At 37.7% G+C, this 20,341-nt stretch overlaps 1 protein-coding gene and 1 pseudogene across 1 annotated transcript; one reads left to right on the plus strand and one right to left on the minus strand.

Annotated features, from left to right (window-relative positions):
- Window positions 1-6,972: 6,972 nt before the first annotated feature.
- Window positions 6,973-7,911, minus strand: LOC125147053 (olfactory receptor 1030-like). The gene has a single exon (XM_047824013.1). It carries the CDS (start codon window positions 7,909-7,911, stop codon window positions 6,973-6,975), a length of 939 nt encoding a protein of 312 aa, XP_047679969.1.
- An 11,339-nt stretch (window positions 7,912-19,250) lies between these two features.
- Window positions 19,251-20,234, plus strand: LOC125146566 (olfactory receptor 1030-like; annotated as a pseudogene).
- The last annotated feature ends 107 nt before the right edge of the window (window positions 20,235-20,341 follow it).

Here is a 20,341-nt window from a genome sequence, read left to right on the forward strand (position 1 = left end):
TGTGTGTGCTCGGCTTCAAATGGGGACTGAAAGAAAGCAAATAGAGATGCATGTCTTTGGTCAAGCATCTGTTACCCCCATCATGTCATCTGATAGTTCTAGTCTGAAACTTGTAAATTTCACGTACAGTAAAGAAATAGCCTAGTAAGCCCGCAGTTGACAGTTTAAACATCTACATTAGTAGAGAGCTCCTTTTATAAAGGCAGTCATATTCTAAATGCTTTTCTTCAAGTCTCTTCGTGTTGACAAGACTTAATCTTCTCTGCAAGATGTATTACTTTTGTTCACTTACAATTTCCTTAAACGTTGCTGTTTTGGGACATTGCAGTCAGTTGTTTCTGCAATGTGGTTTGATGTGGTATATAAATCATCACCTTTTTTTTGCAGCTAGAGGGAATGACGCATATCCCTATAGAACTAGCTTTTGTCCTCTTGCCTCCCCGAACTCAAGATCTTTTCAAGCAGTTTGTTCCCTCATGCTGCAATTCATGTCCTTTCCCTTGGTGTCTTCTCTACTCAGGTGGTCCCCTATCACCAAACCTTAGTGAACATGTAAGACTCAACCTAGGATCTCCTTTGCTTTGGGTATCATTGTCAAAAATCACGGCCAAAACGTGGTTCATGAGGCATAAAAGTCAATCCTGTTTTTGGTATAAGAAAAGATATGTGTATGATACATAATATGTATGTATGTATATATATTTATTTATAAGACATATATATGTATATATACATATATACATATATATATGTACGTATAAGACATACGGATACCTATATATCAGTGATATCAAGTGTTCATAGGGTGAGAGACTAACGGAAACAATATATTAAAAGACTCCCTGGTATGAGAGGAGGTGATAATAATGAAAAAAAAGATTAACAAACATATCCATGCATTATAGTAATTCAATTGCAACTCTACCTCCTCTTAGCTCTCGCAAAAATTGAGAAAAATTCTGTGTCATAAATTCTATTTAAGTTTTTCAATACATGTAAATGATCTTACCAGAATAATCATAGTAATATTACAACTGAGACGAGACATAAGATACCCTCAAGTCCATCTCCCCACATTTCTGCAGGATAAAAGTACCATAAATATCATTGTGGAAAACCTACACTTCCTTTCAAAAACACACACTAAGGTATGGCAATGTTGCACTGCCTCTTTCTAATAGCTATGAGGCCAGGGATGGCGAGGGATCACTCTGTAAGGCAATTTGTAAATGTCTTTCTCCAGCACCTTGTCCATTACATTATCCCATGCTGCACTTTTGGACTTTGGAATTATTTGCCAGGGTAATAAAATGTAAGTCACCTAATGAATGTCACAAGTCACCTAAATGAATGTAATCATATTTATCTTGTGTATTTCTAAGTTCTTAAGATTAATTATCATAATAGACAAGTACTGTTTCTTGTTGGGATGGTATTCTTAATATCTATTTATTGACACATTAATCAAGAGTCAAAATAATTACAATCTCCATTTATTTGTTACTGTGGGATAATGAGGCAATACAAACTTGATAATTTCAGATAATTTGAGTACTTTGCAACAATAACTTTCCTTTAAAGGAAGAGAGCACAATTTTGTACATGATTTGAGCAAGCAAACAAAAAACTCTCAGAAAAGTGTTTGTAGGTGGACAGAAGTAGTTATGGGGATACCTGGGGGCTCTGTAGACTTGACATTCACCCTCACTCTGAGACTCTGTCATGTAGATGCTTGCTGTCACTAGGCAGCCACCCAAAGAGTTAGAAGGTTGGTGTCTTCTTTAACAAGGATTATGTCTCCTTTACATGTGGCAGTGGTTTAGTTTGAAGTGGAAAAAGATTTAGAGAAAGTATCTTCATCAAATGCATTTTTCATTCACTTAAAAAATTAATATAGATTATAAAGTTGAGCGTGACCAATTCTCCCTGAAGGGGATACAGAGTATTGCATGATCTGATACTAATAATTATAAAATAGTAGAGTAGTATTATTAACTTGGAAAGAAACAAAATGGTATTTACTACCATCCTGTTAGTTTTCTTCATGAAGCAACAGACAGTATCCATGGGTGGTTATGAGAGTCAGCAAAGATTACAGATACCTCATGCATAAAATTTGGTTCTGAAAATAACTCCCTTGTATGAGATATTTAATTCAGATAAAACTTTTCAAGTATGCCTGATGTGTAGGAAACACTTAGTAAGTTGTAGCTACTGTTGTATTTGAGTGAAAAATCCAGGTCTAGTCTAACATAAGACTCAACATCAGAGTGTGACTTTCGGGGACAAGAGTTTATCAAATCTCTAACTAGAGCCTCATTGGCACCTGGAACAGTGCTTTCCCAAAATGGAGCCAATCAATCATATATGGAATGGATGTTCTCTCTAGTTTCCTTTCTATTATAACTATTACTCTATTGTACTTGTATAAGTACTTGTACTCTTAAAAATCATTAAACTCAATATCAACAATTGTGCTAATTCATTAGAATATGTTTCAACCCGTAATTTGATTTTTTTGTTGACTAAAACATTTATTTCTACTTTCCAAAATATGTATTTAACAACACCAAATCCTACCTGTGAAAGAGGAGTGATTTCCCAAGGACAGCATGGATAGAAGAACCTGAAGAGTTTATAACGGAATTATCACATAGGCACCAATTCCCTGTGGTTTAATTAATTTAGCAGCAGATCATTCAGACTACAGTCAGTGACTTATGCTTTTGCAAATCCTGACTAAGCTCATTGAGGACATGATTTTGGCCCATGCCCCAATATCAACAGGGAATCAAAGCCATCTATATTCAAGGTCTGGGGAATAGGCTGGCTTTAACATAATGAGCAAAAGCAGACATGGACCTTGCCTTCTGGAGCTGACACTCAGGGGATGAGACAGTCATGAATCAAAGTTACTTAGAAAACACAATTTAATTCATGGTTGGATAAAGGTAAAAACAGATGGAGAAAGAAAAATTTTAAGTGCAAAATAAATAGTTATTAAATATACCTAAGTATGTGTATTCACAATGAAATATGAAACTCGGGAATTTGAAGGACTTAGGGCCTGAAAGTAAAGAAGGTAAAAAAAATATACAATAGGCATCTACCAACCCAAAACAAGGAAAATACTGCTGGTAGTCTATGAATATCAGGCAAAAGCACTTTTAGATTTTAATCACCAGAGTTGGGATAAAAAATTTAAAAATGATAAAAGAAATAATACTAGTTCTTTACAGGACATGAGATAATAAAATAGGAAAAAACTGGGGTGCCGGGGTGGCTCAGTTGGTTAAGCTTCCGACTTTGGCTCAGGTCATGATCTCACTCTTGTGGGTTCAAGCCCTGCCTTGGGCTCTGTGTTGACAGCTCAGAGCCTGGAGCCTGCTTCAGATTCTGTCTCCCCCTCTCTCTGCTCCTCCCCTGTTCGCACTCTGTCTCTCTCAAAAATAAATAAACATAATTTTTTTTAATTAACAAAATAGGAAAAAATTACAAAGGGAAGTAAAACCACAAGCATCTCTCTCAGTTTTTGTATATGAAGCAATCAAACATTTGTAAGGTACGGTAGATCTTAAAAACAAATAAATCAATAACTAGATTGGCCTGGACTTCATAGAGCTGTGTTCTGCCCAACCAATCTATTCTGAGAGGAATTTCAACAAAATTGACTTTCAAAACTTGTGGTCTCGGGAGAAAAGGCCAATGATGAGAAGTAGGGTGCCATGAAATGGATGGACATGCATATTGTCCAGCACAAAATGGACCGCCTATAATTACTGAAGAGGAAAAATTATAACACCCCTCTTTTGTTGCTATTTTCTCTGTGAACTCTTAAATCTGGATACGGTGCATTCAGACTTGGGAATTGGACCAGTTTGGGCAAGAAAGAAAAGATGACCAAGGCATGCATCACTGATGACAAATTGAAACATATGTTAAGACATAGTAAGGAAGATATATGATGGCAAGTACCAGAATACAAGAGTGGACACAGATCTAATATCAACTATGAATAACTTTTTTCTTGCTCTTCTCATAGCCACCAGCATTGGCTCAATGAAGTTGGTATCCTGTGCCTTCTGAGAAAATAGTGAACATAAACTCTGGAAACAATAAAGTATTTCTATACATTTTAATGGTATCTTCTGTCAGAGATCCCTCAAGAAAATTCCTTAATGTTCAAACTTTCAGATGAGAGGTGATAAAACTATCTTTATAAAAATAGTTTGCGTTGACAAAGACTTTGACAGGTTGGTCCCACAGGAGAGAACCATGAAATAAACTGATACAAATATGAAAAATTCATACATGACAGAATTTTTACTAAAATCTTTTTGTAATTATTTTTTTTAAGTTTAGGAGTACCTGGGTGGCTCAACAGGTTAAGCGTCAGACTTCAGCTCGGGTCATGATCTCACGGTTTGTGAGTTCAAGCCCCGTGTCCAGCTCTGTTCTGACAGGTCAGAGCCTAGACCCTGCTTCAGATTCGGTGTCTTCCTGTCTCTCTGCCTCACCCCCACTTGTGCTTTGTCACTCTTTGTCTCTGAAAAATGAATAAATGTTAAAATTTTTTAAATAAAAAATAAAACAAATTACAAATTTTTAAGTTTGTTTATTTTGAGAAAGAGACATGAGTGGGGGAAGGGGCAAGGAGAGAGGGAGAGAGAGAATCCCAAGCAGGCTCTGGGCTGACAGCACAGAGCCTGATGGGGAGCAGGATCACATGAAGCCATGAGATCATGACCTGAGCTAAAACCAAGAGTTAGACAAGGGGCACCTAAGTGGCTCAGTTGTTAAGTGCCCAACTTTGGCTCAGGTCATGATCTCATGGTTTGTGAGTTTGAGTCCCATGTCAGGCTCTGTGCCAACAGCTTGGAGCCTGAAGCCTGCTTTGGATTCTGTGTCTCCCTCTCTCTGTCCCTTCCCTGCTCATACTCTGTCTCTCTCCTTCAAAAAATAAATAAATAAATAAATAAATAAATAAACAAACATTAAAGAAATAAAAAATTTTAAAAAAGACTTGGACACTTAATGGACTGAGCCACTCAGACACCCCTTTACTAAAATCTTAATAAGAGCCATATGGAGTGTTTAAAAGTTGGAAAAATTAATTATTTTCATAAAATGACAATAATAATTATATTGCAACATTTGTAATACCAGGAAATATAAAGGCTTAAATATGCAAAGGTAAAACTTTAAAGAATTGAAAGAAAATATGAAAATATCTTTATAATAGGAAAGAATTGTTTAGGCAAAACATACAAAGCACAGCCATAAAGAGAAGATTAACATTTGAACTATGTTACATAGTTCTATACTACCAAATATCTCATGCACAAAAGTGAAAAACAAGCTACAAACAGGTTGAAGTATTTGCATTGCATATATCATCAAAAGGCTAGTATCTACTACTGAATACATAAGGAGCTATTGCAAATGTACAAAATAAAGATAAAATAACCCAGCTGAAAAATGAACAAAGAATATAGACATACAACTGAGAGAAAACTTTTCCGTTAGTATCAAAGCACTTAAAAACACTCCGCTTCACTTGTAATGACAACATAAAAGCTTAAACAAGAAATTAGAATCCATTTTACACCCATCAGATTGGAAAACATTTTGAAAGTCTGACAGTATATAGGAATTGACAAGAATATGGAGTAAAGACCAAATTCACACACTGTTTTTCAGACAGCACTAAGTAGAGCAATTTGGCAATATCTACTAAATGTAAAGATACTCTTTTATGACCCAGAAATTACCCTCTTGGGAATTTACATGGAGGAACTCTTGAACTTGTCCACATTCAGAATTTCATAGCAAAATGGTTTTCTAGATTTTCATATTACCAAGGAACAGGAAAAATGTATTCCCCCACCAATAAGAGAATGGATAGATAGACTGTGGTATATTTATATACTGACGTGGACTATACCAGTGACAGTTCATGCTCCATGAATCAGCATGGATGAATCTAACAAGATTCAGTGAAAACAGAATAACTTGCAGTAGGATAGCGTGACTTCATTTATAACAAATTTTAAATCTGCCAAATAATATTATATAATTTTATGGACACAGGAACCCCAGCAAATAATAGAACTCTACATAGGGATGAGAAACACTAAACTCACATGAGATGTTAGTGCAGGAAATGGAGAGAGGAATGGAATCAGGCGGGGAAGCCTCTGTTTGAGAATAGCTGAGTTTGGGAAATATTTGAAGGAAAACTGGCACGTATGAAGCCTTAATGATTAGGTCACTTGCACAGGTGGTCTTTATAATATTTCCTATTTTTTGATGTATGTTGGAAATAGTTTGTGATAAAAAAGAAATACAAGTGAAACCACAAAACCAGTTTTATGATGAGGGTGGATATTGATTTAAAAAAAAGCAAACCTTCTAAGGAAAATACGCCATTCCATCAAAGCCTTAAGACTAAGGATTCCACGGGACCAGTATTGTCATTCTAAATATTGTTTAGAGTAATAATCAGAGATACATAAGATCTTCTTTGTTATATGATTACTGTAAACAGCAAAAGAGAAAATAAACCCTCTCACCTACTATAGTTGGGAAGTTTCTGCTTATTAGTTTGGAAATTAATAAGCACTATAAAAATCAAACATATGGGCATTGACATAACATAATTTGGTAGTTCTGTCTTTTATAACTTTGTATCACTATGAGTATTATGCATGGAAACTTCTGTTATTGATTGAATGTATAAACCAATAATAATGCCTTCTGGTTTTGTCTTTGAATTTATAGGGTTTGTTGGTTTTTTTTTTTAATTTACTCAGATGGAACTATAAATACTAGCAAATAATTTGACACTTTCAAGATCCAGATGTGAACAATAAAAGTCGAAAAGTAATCAATGACACAAGGTGATTTGTTAATCTTAAACGCTCATTTATTGGTGAGACAATAAGATATATTACATACCTGTGACCAAATTGTCTATTTAGTAAGTAATTTCTCTTGGACAACTTTCCTGATTGCTTGTTTAACATCTTTGTTCCGCAGGCTATAGATCAAAGGGTTTAGCATAGGACTCACAAAGATATAAAAAACTGCGACAATTTTCCCCTGTTCTACAGATGTCTCGGAAGGGGGTCGCAGGTGCATGCAGAATAGCGTCCCATAAAAGATGGTGACAGCCGTCAAGTGGGACCCACAGGTGGAGAAGGCCTTGCGCCTCCCCTCTGCAGAACGGATGCGCAGAACCGTCGTGAAAATGAAAATGTAGGAGATGAGAATTATGGCAAGAGAGCATGTGAGATTGAAACCAGCCACCACAAACATGGCAGTTTCTTTGACATACGTATCCGAGCACGCAAGGACTATGAGAGGTGGGTCCGCACAGTAGAAGTGGTTGATTTCATTGGGTCCACAGAAGGAGAGGCGAAGCATCAGGATGGTCTGTGCCAGGCCATTTGCAAAACCGTAAATGTAAGGCGTAGCAACAAGAGAGAGGCAGACACATCTGGACATCTTGCTACCGTACAGCAAGGGGTTGCAGATCGCCATGTAGCGGTCGTAAGCCATCACCGTCAGCATATAATAATCCGTGATCACCAGGGCAATGAAAAAGTGGAATTGTAGAAGGCAACCAAGGAAGGAAATGGCTTTTCTCTTGGATAAGAAATGAACCAGCATCTGCGGAGCGACACTGGTAGCGTAACAGAGATCCACAAAGGAGAGATGGCTGAGGAAGAAGTACATGGGCGTGTGAAGTTTTGAGTCACTTCGGATTAACAAAATCATGCTCACGTTGCCAACTACTGTGATAAGGTAGATGACCAGGAAGACCACAAAAAGGACAGGCTGCAACTCGGCTCGATCTGTCAGTCCCAGGAGGATAAACTCAGTCACTGCTGTGTAGTTTGTCTGTAACATTGTGTGTGCTCGGCTTCAAATGGGGACTGAAAGAAAGCAAATAGAGATGCATGTCTTTGGTCAAGCATCTGTTACCCCCATCATGTCATCTGATAGTTCTAGTCTGAAACTTGTAAATTTCACGTACGGTAAAGAAATAGCCTAGTAAGCCCGCAGTTGACAGTTTAAACATCTACATTAGTAGAGAGCTCCTTTTATAAAGGCAGTCATATTCTAAATGCTTTTCTTCAAGTCTCTTCGTGTTGACAAGACTTAATCTTCTCTGCAAGATGTATTACTTTTGTTCACTTACAATTTCCTTAAACGTTGCTGTTTTGGGACATTACAGTCAGTTGTTTCTGCAATGTGGTTTGATGTGGTATATAAATCATCACCTTTTTTTTGCAGCTAGAGGGAATGACGCATATCCCTATAGAACTAGCTTTTGTCCTCTTGCCTCCCCGAACTCAAGATCTTTTCAAGCAGTTTGTTCCCTCATGCTGCAATTCATGTCCTTTCCCTAGGGTCTTCTCTACTCAGGTGGTCCCCTATCACCAAACCTTAGTGAACATGTAAGACTCAGCCTAGGATCTCCTTTGCTTTGGGTATCATTATCAAAACTTGGTTCATGAGGCATAAAGTCAATCATGTTTTTGATATAAAAAAAGATACATGTATAATATGCAAACCATATATATATGTATATATATATATATATATATGTATAAAATATACACATACATATATCAGTGATATCAAGTGTTTATTGGGTGAAAGATTAGACAAAGCAATAGGATTAAAAGTCCCCCTGGTATCCATGAGGAGACAATAATGAAAAAAAAAAGTTAACATATCCATGCCTTATAATAATTTTATGGTAACTCTACCTCATTTTAACTTTCACATAAAATAAGAAAAATTATGTAACATAAATTCTGATTAGGGTTTTCAAGACATGTGAATGATCCTAGTGGAATAATAATCATAGCAATCATACAACTGAGACAAGACTTAAGTTACCCTCAAGTGTATCTCCCCTTTCTGCATTTATGGAGGGTACTTTTATGTACCATAAATACCATCTTGTAAAAACCAGTAGCTTCCTTCAATAACACACACACAGGTATGACAGCATGTTATACTGCCTTTTACTAATAGCTACGCATCCAAGAATGGGCAGGAATCATTTTTTAAGGCACTTTGTAAATGCCTTTCCAATAATCTTGCTCATTGCATTATCCCACTCTGCACATGTGGACTTTGGTCATATTGACCAGGGTATTAAAATCCAAGACAAGTCACCTAAATCAATGTAATCATAAATATTTTGTACGTTTCTAAGTTTGTAAAATCAGAGCAGTTATTATAAAAGTCAAATATTCTTTCATGCTGGGATGGTGTTTTTAATAAATATCTATTAGCATATAAATCAAGCATCAAAATAATTAATATCTCTTTGTTTCTGTGGGTTAATGATGCAGTGTAACCTTGAACATGTGTGATTATTTAACTGACACTATACGACGATAACTTTTCTTTAAAGAAATAGATCACAACACCCTACATAGTTAGAACAGAGAAAACTCAGAGAGAAGTATTTGTAGGGAGACAGAAGTGGCTCTGGGGTACCTGAGGCTCTGTACTCTTGACATTCACCCTCACCCTGAGGTTCTGGTCATGTAGATTTCTGGTGGCACTACCCATTCATCTAAAGAGTCTACAAGGTTGATGTTTATTTTAAGAAGGGTGATGTCTCCAGATATGTGGTCATAATTCAGTCTGAAGTGGGAAAAGATTTAGGAAGCCATCTTAATGAGATGCATTTTGATTAACTTTCATGTGGATTATAAACCTTGGAGTGGCTGTTTTTCTATGAAGGGATGTAGAGCATTGTACAATAGGATGCTTGTAATTATAACAAGTAGCATTTCTAACTTGGAAGGAACCAGAAAGTATTTAATGCCACTCCCTAATTTTCTTCATTAAGTAAGAGACAGTATACTGGGTTAGATTTTGAAAGTCATCAAAATGAACAGATCCTAGGAGCCCGCAGACCACCTGGCAGGAAAGCCACATCCCCCAATTCCTAGCCATGGGGCACGACCAAATTCCTCATCTTTCTGTGTCTAATTTCCTCATGTGTACAATTTGGTTCAAGGAGCAACTCCCTCATATTAGGGATTTAAATTAGTGCAAAACTTTAAAAATATGTCTCACATGGAGGAAACACTCAAGAAGTTGTAGCTACTGTTGTATGAGGTGAAAAATCCAGGTCTGGTCTAACATAAGACTCAACTTCAAGTGTGACTTTCAGGGACAAGAATTTATCTAATCTCTAGCTAGTGCCTCAGTGACACCTGGAAGAGTGCTTTCCCAAATGGAGCCAATCAATCATTATATATGGAATGGATGTTCTCTCCAGTCTAGTAACTATTATTTTGTTGTATACGTATAAATATTTGTACTCTTAGAAAATCGTTAACTCGATAACAACAGTTTTGCTAACTCGTCAGCATATGTTTCAGCCCATAACTTGATTTTTTGTTGACTAAAATACTTATCTCTACATTCCAAAATATATTTTGACAACGCCAAATCCTACCTGTGAAAGAAGAATGATTTCCCAAGGCCAGCACAGATAGGAGGTTATAAACTGTTATAGGTTTATAAACTGTTTGGGTTCTTCTAGCCTGAAGAGTTTATAACAGAATTGTCATACAGGCACCAAATCCCTATGGTTTAATTATCTCTAGCAGCAAATCATTCAGATAATGTGCAGTCACTAACTTATGCTTTTGCAAATCCTAACCAAGCTCCTTGAGGACCTGATTTTGGCCCATGCCCCAATATCAACAGGGAATCAAAGCTCTCGAGAATCATAAAGCAATGGGATTCCTCATTTATTTTACATTATGCTTGAATGTCTTACTATTTCTTGACTGGGGGAATAATAGGTTCTCTTGTCTACAACCTGTCAGGTAGAACGGTGCCTGGCACACACAGAAAGTTTTGGAGTCTGGAATGCCACTGGAAGATCAATCAACTTAGGTTGATCTTGGACTCATTATTTACTCATTCCGAGCCTTGTGCTTTATCTTGTTACTAGGATTAATACTCCATAGCTATTATGTACTGTGAGAATGTTATGGATATACACATGATATAGATGTGCGGGGGTTCTCCCTTTGTCACCCTCTCCCACCCTGACCCACTGCCTTGTCTTCTCTACCTTCCTTTGTCCCTCTGGAGTTGAACCCTGATGGATCACATCCGTAGAGCTCCTTTGGTGTCCAGTGTCAGCTGAGTTTGGCCACTGGGAGGAACCAGTGGAGGGACAAGAAGGAGAAAGAGAAAAGTAACTCAATTTATTTCTCCTTGTCTCCTCGATTCACAACAAAGGGGCTCCAGTGTCTGCTTCCTTCCAAGCTAAACTCCTGCTGAGCTGTGTGTTGGGAAAGAAACTGGTCGGGATTTGATCCCCTCAAGTCTGGTGGTTGTAGTCATTGCCTGGTCGTTTTAGAACAAGGAGTGGACATGCCTTTCTGAAGTTAGCCTCCAGATGATTCAACTTCTTTGATCAATTTCCATAACTTTGCCTGTATTCTGTGTCTTTTCTTTAAATTCCCTTCAGGCAAACAATCTGAGTGAAATGTTGTTTTATGCCATGTCCCTAATCCAGGTCAGAGCAGCACACAGTAGTTATTCAATAATGTGGCAGTGGAAGTAGTAGCAGTAATAATGATTATCCATTTTGTTAAAGATTGGGGATATATCTGGGTTTAGAAGGTTCTGACCTGGAGCTTAAAAGGACCATTGAGGTACCCTCCTTCTGGATCCTGACTCAACTGAGGACTATGCATATGAGTCAGATATTATCATTACTAGCATTATTACAGGTCAACTTAGATTTGAAAATGTGGCTTAGACTTGCTTTTCTGTTCCTTTCCTCTGAATTGAAGTCACACAGATAGAGTAGCACATAGGCATAGCTCTGGTGCTCTCCTTCTCTTTCCAGAGCCATGACCAGTCAGCACGTCTGACTGAGATGAGACATGTTCATGAACCACATAGAGAATTGGATGTCTCGTATTGTTGGCCAGGCAACAGCAAGAATCTTTTTCCATAATCCCACTAATCTGTATTCACCCTACTTAGATAAGCATGTGAGGGATGCAGTGAATGGAATCCAAAATGTCCTTTAAAACCTTGTCCCCCAGAGTCACCTCTGCCTCATCCCTTGTTACCATAATTGGCACACCCTTTCATCTCTTCATGCATTCCAGAAGCCTCTGTTATCAATGGTTACATGTTCTCATCCCCATTCCCTCTGAATATTATTATATCCTTGACTTTGAAATACTCTGAGTCAAACTTTCCTAAATTGAGAAGAAGGGGAAGGAGGAGAAAAAGAAGGGAAAAACAATCGGAATCATAGGCATCGAAAGAAACTTCAAAGAGGTTTGCAAAGTTGCTTCAAAACTTTTGGGAGATCCTTTTTCTTAAAATAATATGTAATGTTAAAATTAATTTCTTTAATAAAAATTTCAAATTTGGACAAATGCTATGAATGGGAAGTGCACGACAGAACAAAGCAAGTCATGGCTCTGACCACTTTTTGATCCCATTAAACACTATCAATCTAGTACTGGACCCAATCCTTTTGCCTGGAAACTATAAAGGTTTTTGGTGCTCCTCATAGTTCAGTCTTCTCCATAAGAAACCTGTGTGTGTGTGTGTGTGTGTGTGTGTGTGTGTGTGTGTATTTATAATTTTCAAGAATGTCTGAAGCATAATTACCCATAAACATTCATTATTAGCCTTAACAAGTCCATATGGGCTGAAGTGTTCTCAGAGAAATATCTAAGCAAATAATATTTTACCTGCATCCTAGCTCTGTGTTCATAGGAAAAAAAATATTCAATTTTTCTGAGTGTCAGGACTTTCAGCTTAAGAAATAAATTATATCTGCATCACAGAAATATTGTAAATGTCAAATGTTCTTTGCCTGTTTGTGGTAATGAAGATGGATATTTATTTTAAAATGCTTAGCACACTAGTGACTTGCATTCCTCATAAATACTCAAGAGATGAGAGTATCTTCCACACTATCTGAGTCTCAAATGTGTTGTAGGTGCAGATAACGTAAAGTAAATGTGAAAATGTAACTTTAATAATTCCCTGTAATTGTCTACCTCTTCCTCTGGAGACAATTACATTGAGCAGAGATGGGGGAAAACAAGATACAGTGTGTTTTTTATGGTGAATCTGCTATAAAACCAGTTAATTATATCTGCCCAGATGAATTTAAGAAAATGCAGAGATAATTTCAACAATCAAAGCATGTATAAACAGAGTGTATAATGTGGAAGTTGATGGTCAAAACATATTCAAGGTCTCAGCAATAGGTCAGTTGATTGGTAAGCAATTCAAATTTCCACAATGAATACAATGTATCACCTTAAGGGAGGAAAAACAATATCTTAACTAAACATGAAAACATAATTTCTTTCTACTAGCATATTTCATGAAAGATTTGATGATAGCATGGATTTAATACTGTGTTATAAAGTATAAGGGATAATTATAATATATTCAAGCTTTGACCCATCTCAACAGATCCGCTAGGCAGAAAAGCACTTTCAGAATGACAAGGAGTATATATAGGGTTTGTTTTTGCTTATTTTTTTTTCACCTAGCAGGATTTTTGACCCACCTGACGAGTAAAGTTCTTTTATTTACTCTTCACATGTTCATGGCAACTGGTAAATAAATATTTTGCATGTTTCTCTCTTATATTTTCAGAAGAAAATTTAATGACAAAATATCTATCTATCTTTAGTTGTCATGTTACCTGAATCCTTGTGTCAGGATATAATTCCATAGCATGTAGACTTGTGAAGTATGATTTTCTTTTAAAAAGCAACTTTGGACTTAGAGCCATCAAAATGTTAATAACTCTTTGGTTGCTCTTCCTCTTTAGGGAAAGGCCCAGTCCTTCATATTTTAATGATTTCCCCTGTTTTATGACTTACGAGGCCTCTTATCACTGGTGAAAAGAGGCTTTGATCTGCATCCATTATGTTTGTGCTTCTCTTTGGCCTTCTTTGGCTTCCGATCTACATGGTTGCTCTGCTGTCCTCTACCAGGACAAGTGCATCTTGTAGTCCTTAATTTCTCTTGGCTGGACACAGCCTGCTAATCTTCCCTACTGACCCAGCTGTACCTTGGCTATTCAGGGGACTACAGCCCCTCCTGTAACTTAAATCTGCCCCTTAGACTCTTGTAGACATGACCTGGGAATGCTCCTGTGTAGTACTCAGCCTCGCTGATGCAACATATCTGAGGTTCCCACCTTTGTGTGATATTTTCACATTCCCTACAAGGAGATGAAGGAAGTTTGGAAATTTGGGGATAGCCCATACCCCCATGGAAACCAAAGAAACTGTTGGAACATTAAGTCAAGTCCAAGGAGCACTATTTAAGTTAGGTGGGCCCACAGTCTACTTTGCCTTGGCTGCCTGACAAGTTGATTCAAGGTCAAAGCCCACAGCAAGGAGAGCCAGTCTCAGAGTTATTTCCTAAGGCCTTAAATCATCTTTTTCTTTTTTTTATTCACTCATTAGTATGCCTATGCCAAAGTACCAGGCTTTGGGCTCTTTACTTTCTCTCTGTCATAATCTACATTTTTATGTCAAGCACTAATGGTAGATGGACTTCAGATGAGGAAAATTTGGCTCAATCATATAAAAGATAAAATACTATTATTTTTTCTTATTTATAATGGTATTATTATGAACCTGGCTCAGAAGTACTAGGAATTTACTATGATTTCAAATTATAATGTAAATAAAATTCAAAGAAGAAATATTATATGAGCAGGAATCATAAACTAAACCTACTGTTGTATAAGCAGCCCATGCCAACAAGTATACTTGAACAAGTTTCATTCAAACTAACCTTTCAATTAGATCTGAGAGTCTAAAAACTCACTCCCTGCAACTTGCTATTTAATTCACGGGAAGAAATGATCTTAGGTTGATCCTAGTGAAAATGAGACAAGCTGCTGTTTACATGGAACACCACTAAGTCACAACGCTCCTCCTAGCATCACTGCTTAGGTATTCATTCAGTACCTCTCCACTAAACATCAACTGTGCACCCAAAATATTGTATGGATCTGTTTCAGAGATGTCAACTGAAATCGACATTAATTCTGTCCTCAGAGCACTGACAATCTTGTAAAAGAAATAGGTTACAAAAGTAGTAAGTACAAGAGAGACAGGGAAAACCACCAGTGGCATTCACAAGGGGAAACAACTATTCCAGCTGAGGATATGATGAGCAGAGGCACGACAAAGACCTTTTCATTACAAAGAATGCAATACCTTATTACCTACCCTAGGAGAAATCTCAGTATCAAAACTGGTACCATGTGTTCTTGCATTTAATGAAAGATAACGCATTCATTTAATGATTAACCCATAAATGAGGATCTGATCCATTGAGAAGTGACTTTTGTAAAGACCTCCAGAGGGAATCCTAATGATGTCCCCTAGGTGATTTCCTGATGAATGCTTCAGAGAGGAGTCATCCAGAGTTAGTCATCCAAGTATGAATCCTGCTACCTTGGGGACCTTCCAGGAGGCTAGGAAATCACTATCCCTCCACAGGCAAGTCTGAAAATCAAGAACTCCTAATATTGTTTGATATCATAGTATCTCCTCTTTTGAACATAAAATGGAACTAGCAGGGATTATAAAAATTGACACATTAAGGCAAAACCATAGGCAGGCAGACTCTGACTCTTTCTGACAAAGACAGCAGGTGACTGGTAATGTGTTGAGGTCAGGCCTTGCAACCATCTCGAAATTGGTTACAGATCCATTTCATAATACAGCTAAGATTTAGAATAGACTTACACACCGAGCTTCAGCCAGTTCTTGGAATTCAAAAAGTCCGTACCTCACCCTTCCCTCTTAACCTTTCCTCCTCCAAGACTAGAGACTTAGACATTCGCACAAGAAAATGTACTTTAACTCCATACAACTGTAATGATTTCCTATACTTTTTATTAAGAGAATATTTTTAAAGGATTTAGGTAAATGAGTGTAAGGTTAAGGGTGAGAAAGAAAAACATAAATGTGAACACCTCCCCTTATTCATTTGAAGGAGCTTCTCATAGATTTACTCAATTCAAGCTTGCACTGAAATATGATGGCATTGTTGCGACCAGAATGATCAAAACAGATTTAAATTGTTTTGTTCAAGGGGAATATACTTTTCTTTACTGTGTTATATATATAACACATGTTATTAAGTGAACTCTATGCCCAACATGGGGCTGGAACTCATGACCCCAAGATCAAGAGTCACATGCTCTACTGAGTCATACAGGAATTCCTGCTTTACTGTGTTTCTGTCCCTTTCCAACACTGCAATGGACTTTATTGACTTTTGAGCTAAAGGATCCCATTTAACCAAAGTTATCAGAAAAGATTCATTAGGGATTGAAGGGTTTTTTTGTTTGTTTGTCCCCCATCCCCATATTGTTCATAGACCTTTAATTCCTACCTAAGCTAAGCATAATTGTGGTTCTTTTTGGCAAATATGTTATTTGAACTGTAATGATTTTATACATTTAGTTATTCTCTTCTTTTGGATTGCTCTCATTCCTCTCATTTTCTCACTAATCTTTCTATTGGAATGAGAGCACTGAATGACAGAGGAAGAAGGGTCTCTTAACAACGTGGAATGCACCCATCTGGTGGAGGCCCATGGCATTGTGGGCTATGCTCTGTGACATGTGACTGAAAAAGTCTTAGATGCCATTCAACAAAATCTGCGCTGGCATTTTTTTTTCAACGTTTATTTATTTTTGGGACAGAGAGAGACAGAGCATGAACGGGGGAGGGACAGAGAGAGAGGGAGACACAGAATCGGAAACAGGCTCCAGGCTCTGAGCCATCAGCCCAGAGCCCGACGCGGGGCTCGAACTCACGGACCGCGAGATCGTGACCTGGCTGAAGTCGGACGCTTAACCGACTGCGCCACCCAGGCGCCCCTGCGCTGGCATTTTTTGAACACTGAACACTTTAGTGAGAATATGAACACATAAGTTCTCTTCTACTCCTTCACTTCAGCTTATACTTTGGATTATAACTATACCAAATTTACTTCCACAGTAAGTGTTTCTCCACATGTATCCAAGAAAGAAAACCCTGGACCTTATGCAGTAAACAACAAAATGGTGTGATCATTAATAATAAGGCTTACCTCTTTTTCCTTCTATTTACGAATGCAAGAAAACTTGAGTTAGGCTCATGGAGACTCTTGGTAAGATTATCTCTTTTCAAGGTTCTAAAAAACCAACAGAATACTACTAGAGCTAAAGTCAGAGGAAGGGGTATTTCCTTCTTCAAACTAATGGGGAAAATTTTTGTGTGCATGATGATGGCAAGTTCTATACTTAGGGAAACTTTGTGGTGATACATCAGGATCTTCTCTAAGGAGAAAGTATAAACCAGCAGAGGGTAAAAACAGGTGATAAAACCTCTTTTATTTAGTTTAAACAGATCATAACAACTGTCTCACTCAGTGCTTCAACCCTAGCTGTACATTAAAATCATGTGGAAAGTTTATTAAGAAATATGCCAATGTGTATACCTCACCTGAGCTGAACTGTGATCCCAGTATCAATGCTCTCAAATATTCCCCATCTGAATGTAACATGAAGCCAGAGTTGATAATCACTGATTGAAGTGTTATATTTGTGAATATATCATTGTTATAAGCAATAGAGTTATTCTTTAAAATGTATAAACTTTTAATATCCTCCTGGCTTTAAAAATTAAAGGCAAGTTATGTTTTCTGTCCTGAGTCAACTTCCAACTCTTTCTAATAGTCCAACCTGCAAATTTTAATAATCAATTAAAAATGTTTTGGGTCAGATGCCATTATCACTAGTTTGTGTTATAAAAACAAATCTGATATGGTAGCTAGAATTTTTGTAGCAAAATCTAGCTCAGTCTACACTGGTACATCACAGAGGTGAGATATCTACACATCATGAAAAATCAGCAGATGTGAGTTGGCAAACATACCTCATTGATTCATCCGTTTGTTCAACTAATGGTTATTGTATCAAATGATGTGGGTATTGGCCCAGGTTCTAGGGATGTGGCAAAAAATAAAGTTCTTGCCCTCCTGTGACTAACATTTTAATAGAGGACAGATTAAAAAATATGTAATAATTATTTATGTAAATAAATAATCATTTCAGAAGTGATAAATGAGGAAAAATAGATCATGGTCCATGATTAAAGAGCTATTTGGAGTGGAACTTAACTTGAGAGATCTAAATGAGGTGATGCCATGAGTGACTCAAAGGCCTGGTAGAAGAAATTTCAAGGCAGAGGGATGAGCATATGCAAAGGTCCTGAGATAGGATTGTGCTCAAGATGTTTAAAAAAAAAACACTAGAAGGACAATGTGGCAAAAGAAAAAGGACTAGAGAGAGAATTTTATCTTAGGCCTAACTGACAGCAGAGAAAATGCTGACAAGCTGTTTTAAGATTCCATGCATAATCTTTGGAAGGTATAGCAGATAAGACTTCCTGATAGTTTAGATATAAGGTATGAAATCAAAGGCATGAGATAAAATGAAATATGAACATGACATATATAATATAAAATAATCATAGTTATTGGGATATTATGAGATAAAAAGAGACCATGAGATCAAAAGGTATATTAGGTGAGGAAACAACCCAGACTCTGAGTAGCTGGTTTGAAAGGAGATGAGATGGAAAAGACACCAAGAAACCTACGTTGCTGTAAGAGAATAAGGAAGAAATGAGGAAGAAACTGAACATGAATACATACACAACAGGCTCTCAAGAGTATATTCTACTCCAATTACAGAAGTTTTGCCCTTGTTGACAACAATACAACCAGTCTACAGAGCATCACCCCATCTCCTGATTTCCTGATGAAGCTTTATGTCGTGATCAGACAATGGCAGTAGCCATGTTGGAGCACCAGTGGTTGTGACAACACAGCCTAATCAGGGACACCAATGAGCTAAGTCGAATTCTGTATGTGCTAGCTGTGAGGTGAGAGTGGCAAAGCAGTCAGCATGGCAGGTGCATGGACTTCAAATATATTGTCCATTTCACCACCAACCACCTCAAGGCACCTGCTGCACCTCTTCTAACACTGGGGCAACTAACAACCTATTTACACCTCTCTTTCCAAACCTGACTTTGTTTTAGTGCCCATTTACTTTGTTTAGTCTTGAAATGAATGCAATTTATTTCTGGATTTATATCTGAAAAATTATTCTCTTATCAGAGAATAAGACGATGGACAAACTTCCCCAACAAAATGGCACTGAGGCAACTGAATTCATCCTGCTAGGACTCACAAGCCAACCAGGGCTGCAGCCCATCCTTTTTGTGGTGTTTCTCTTGATTTACCTCAGCTCTCTGACAGAGAACGTTGGATTCATTGCATTAATCAGGTTCACTCCACGGCTGCAAAATGCCATGTACTTTTTCCTCACCCATTTACATGCGTGGATATTTTGTATTCTACTAACGTTGCACCTCAGATGCTTGGTAATTTTCTATCAGAGAAGAAAATAATTTCCTACATGGGGTGTCTGGCCCAATGTTTTGTTTTTGTGATTCTGCTCCTTATGGAGTATCACATGCTGGGTACCATGGCCTCTGACAGGTACGTGGCCCTCTGCCATCCCCTACACTACAACAGCAGAATGTCCAGGCGCCTTTGCATCTGCCTTGTCACTGCCCCCTACCTCTGGGTACTATGGTGGGCACAATGCAGATACTATTGACCTCTCGCTTATCCTTTTATGGACACAACATCATCAACCATTTCTACTGTGCTGACCCACCCCTCCTGATGCTCACAGGATCAGACACTTACAGAAAGCAGACGGGTCTATTTGTGTGTGGAAATTAACCTCACCGTTCCATCCTTATATCCTACTCATCATCCTTATCTCCTACACTTTCATTTTCACCACCATCATGAGGATCCCTTCCAGCAAAGGCCAGTGCAAAGACTTCTCCACCGGTGGCTCCCACCTGATCGCTGTCGCCATGTTTTTGGGGTCCCTATTCTGCATGTATCTGAGACCAGCCCTTGAGCAGTCTTTTGAACAAGGGAAAATTGTGGCAGTGGTTTGTATCTTTGTGAGTCTCATGCTGAATCTATTTATCTACAGCCTGAGGAACAAAGATGTGAAGCAGGCTTTGAGAACAATGTTTCAGAGGAACTTTGGCACAATGGAGAAAAGGTTTATTTTGACAGCCTCCCAATGAAAAAACCAAAAACGTGCCAAAACAATGAAAAAGCAACCCCTGTTGGTTGTACCTGAGTGCAATTCTCTGGAGTAACACTAACATGGATTATATATGCACAGTTTCTG

Source organism: Prionailurus viverrinus, chromosome D1 (genome assembly GCF_022837055.1).
Source record: "Prionailurus viverrinus isolate Anna chromosome D1, UM_Priviv_1.0, whole genome shotgun sequence".
Taxonomy (NCBI): Eukaryota; Metazoa; Chordata; class Mammalia; order Carnivora; family Felidae; genus Prionailurus; species Prionailurus viverrinus.

Coding starts and splice junctions, on each gene's coding strand:
- LOC125147053 (XM_047824013.1), bottom strand. CDS start 7,911: ATGTTACAGACAAACTACACAGCAGTGACTGAGTTTATCCTCCTGGGA.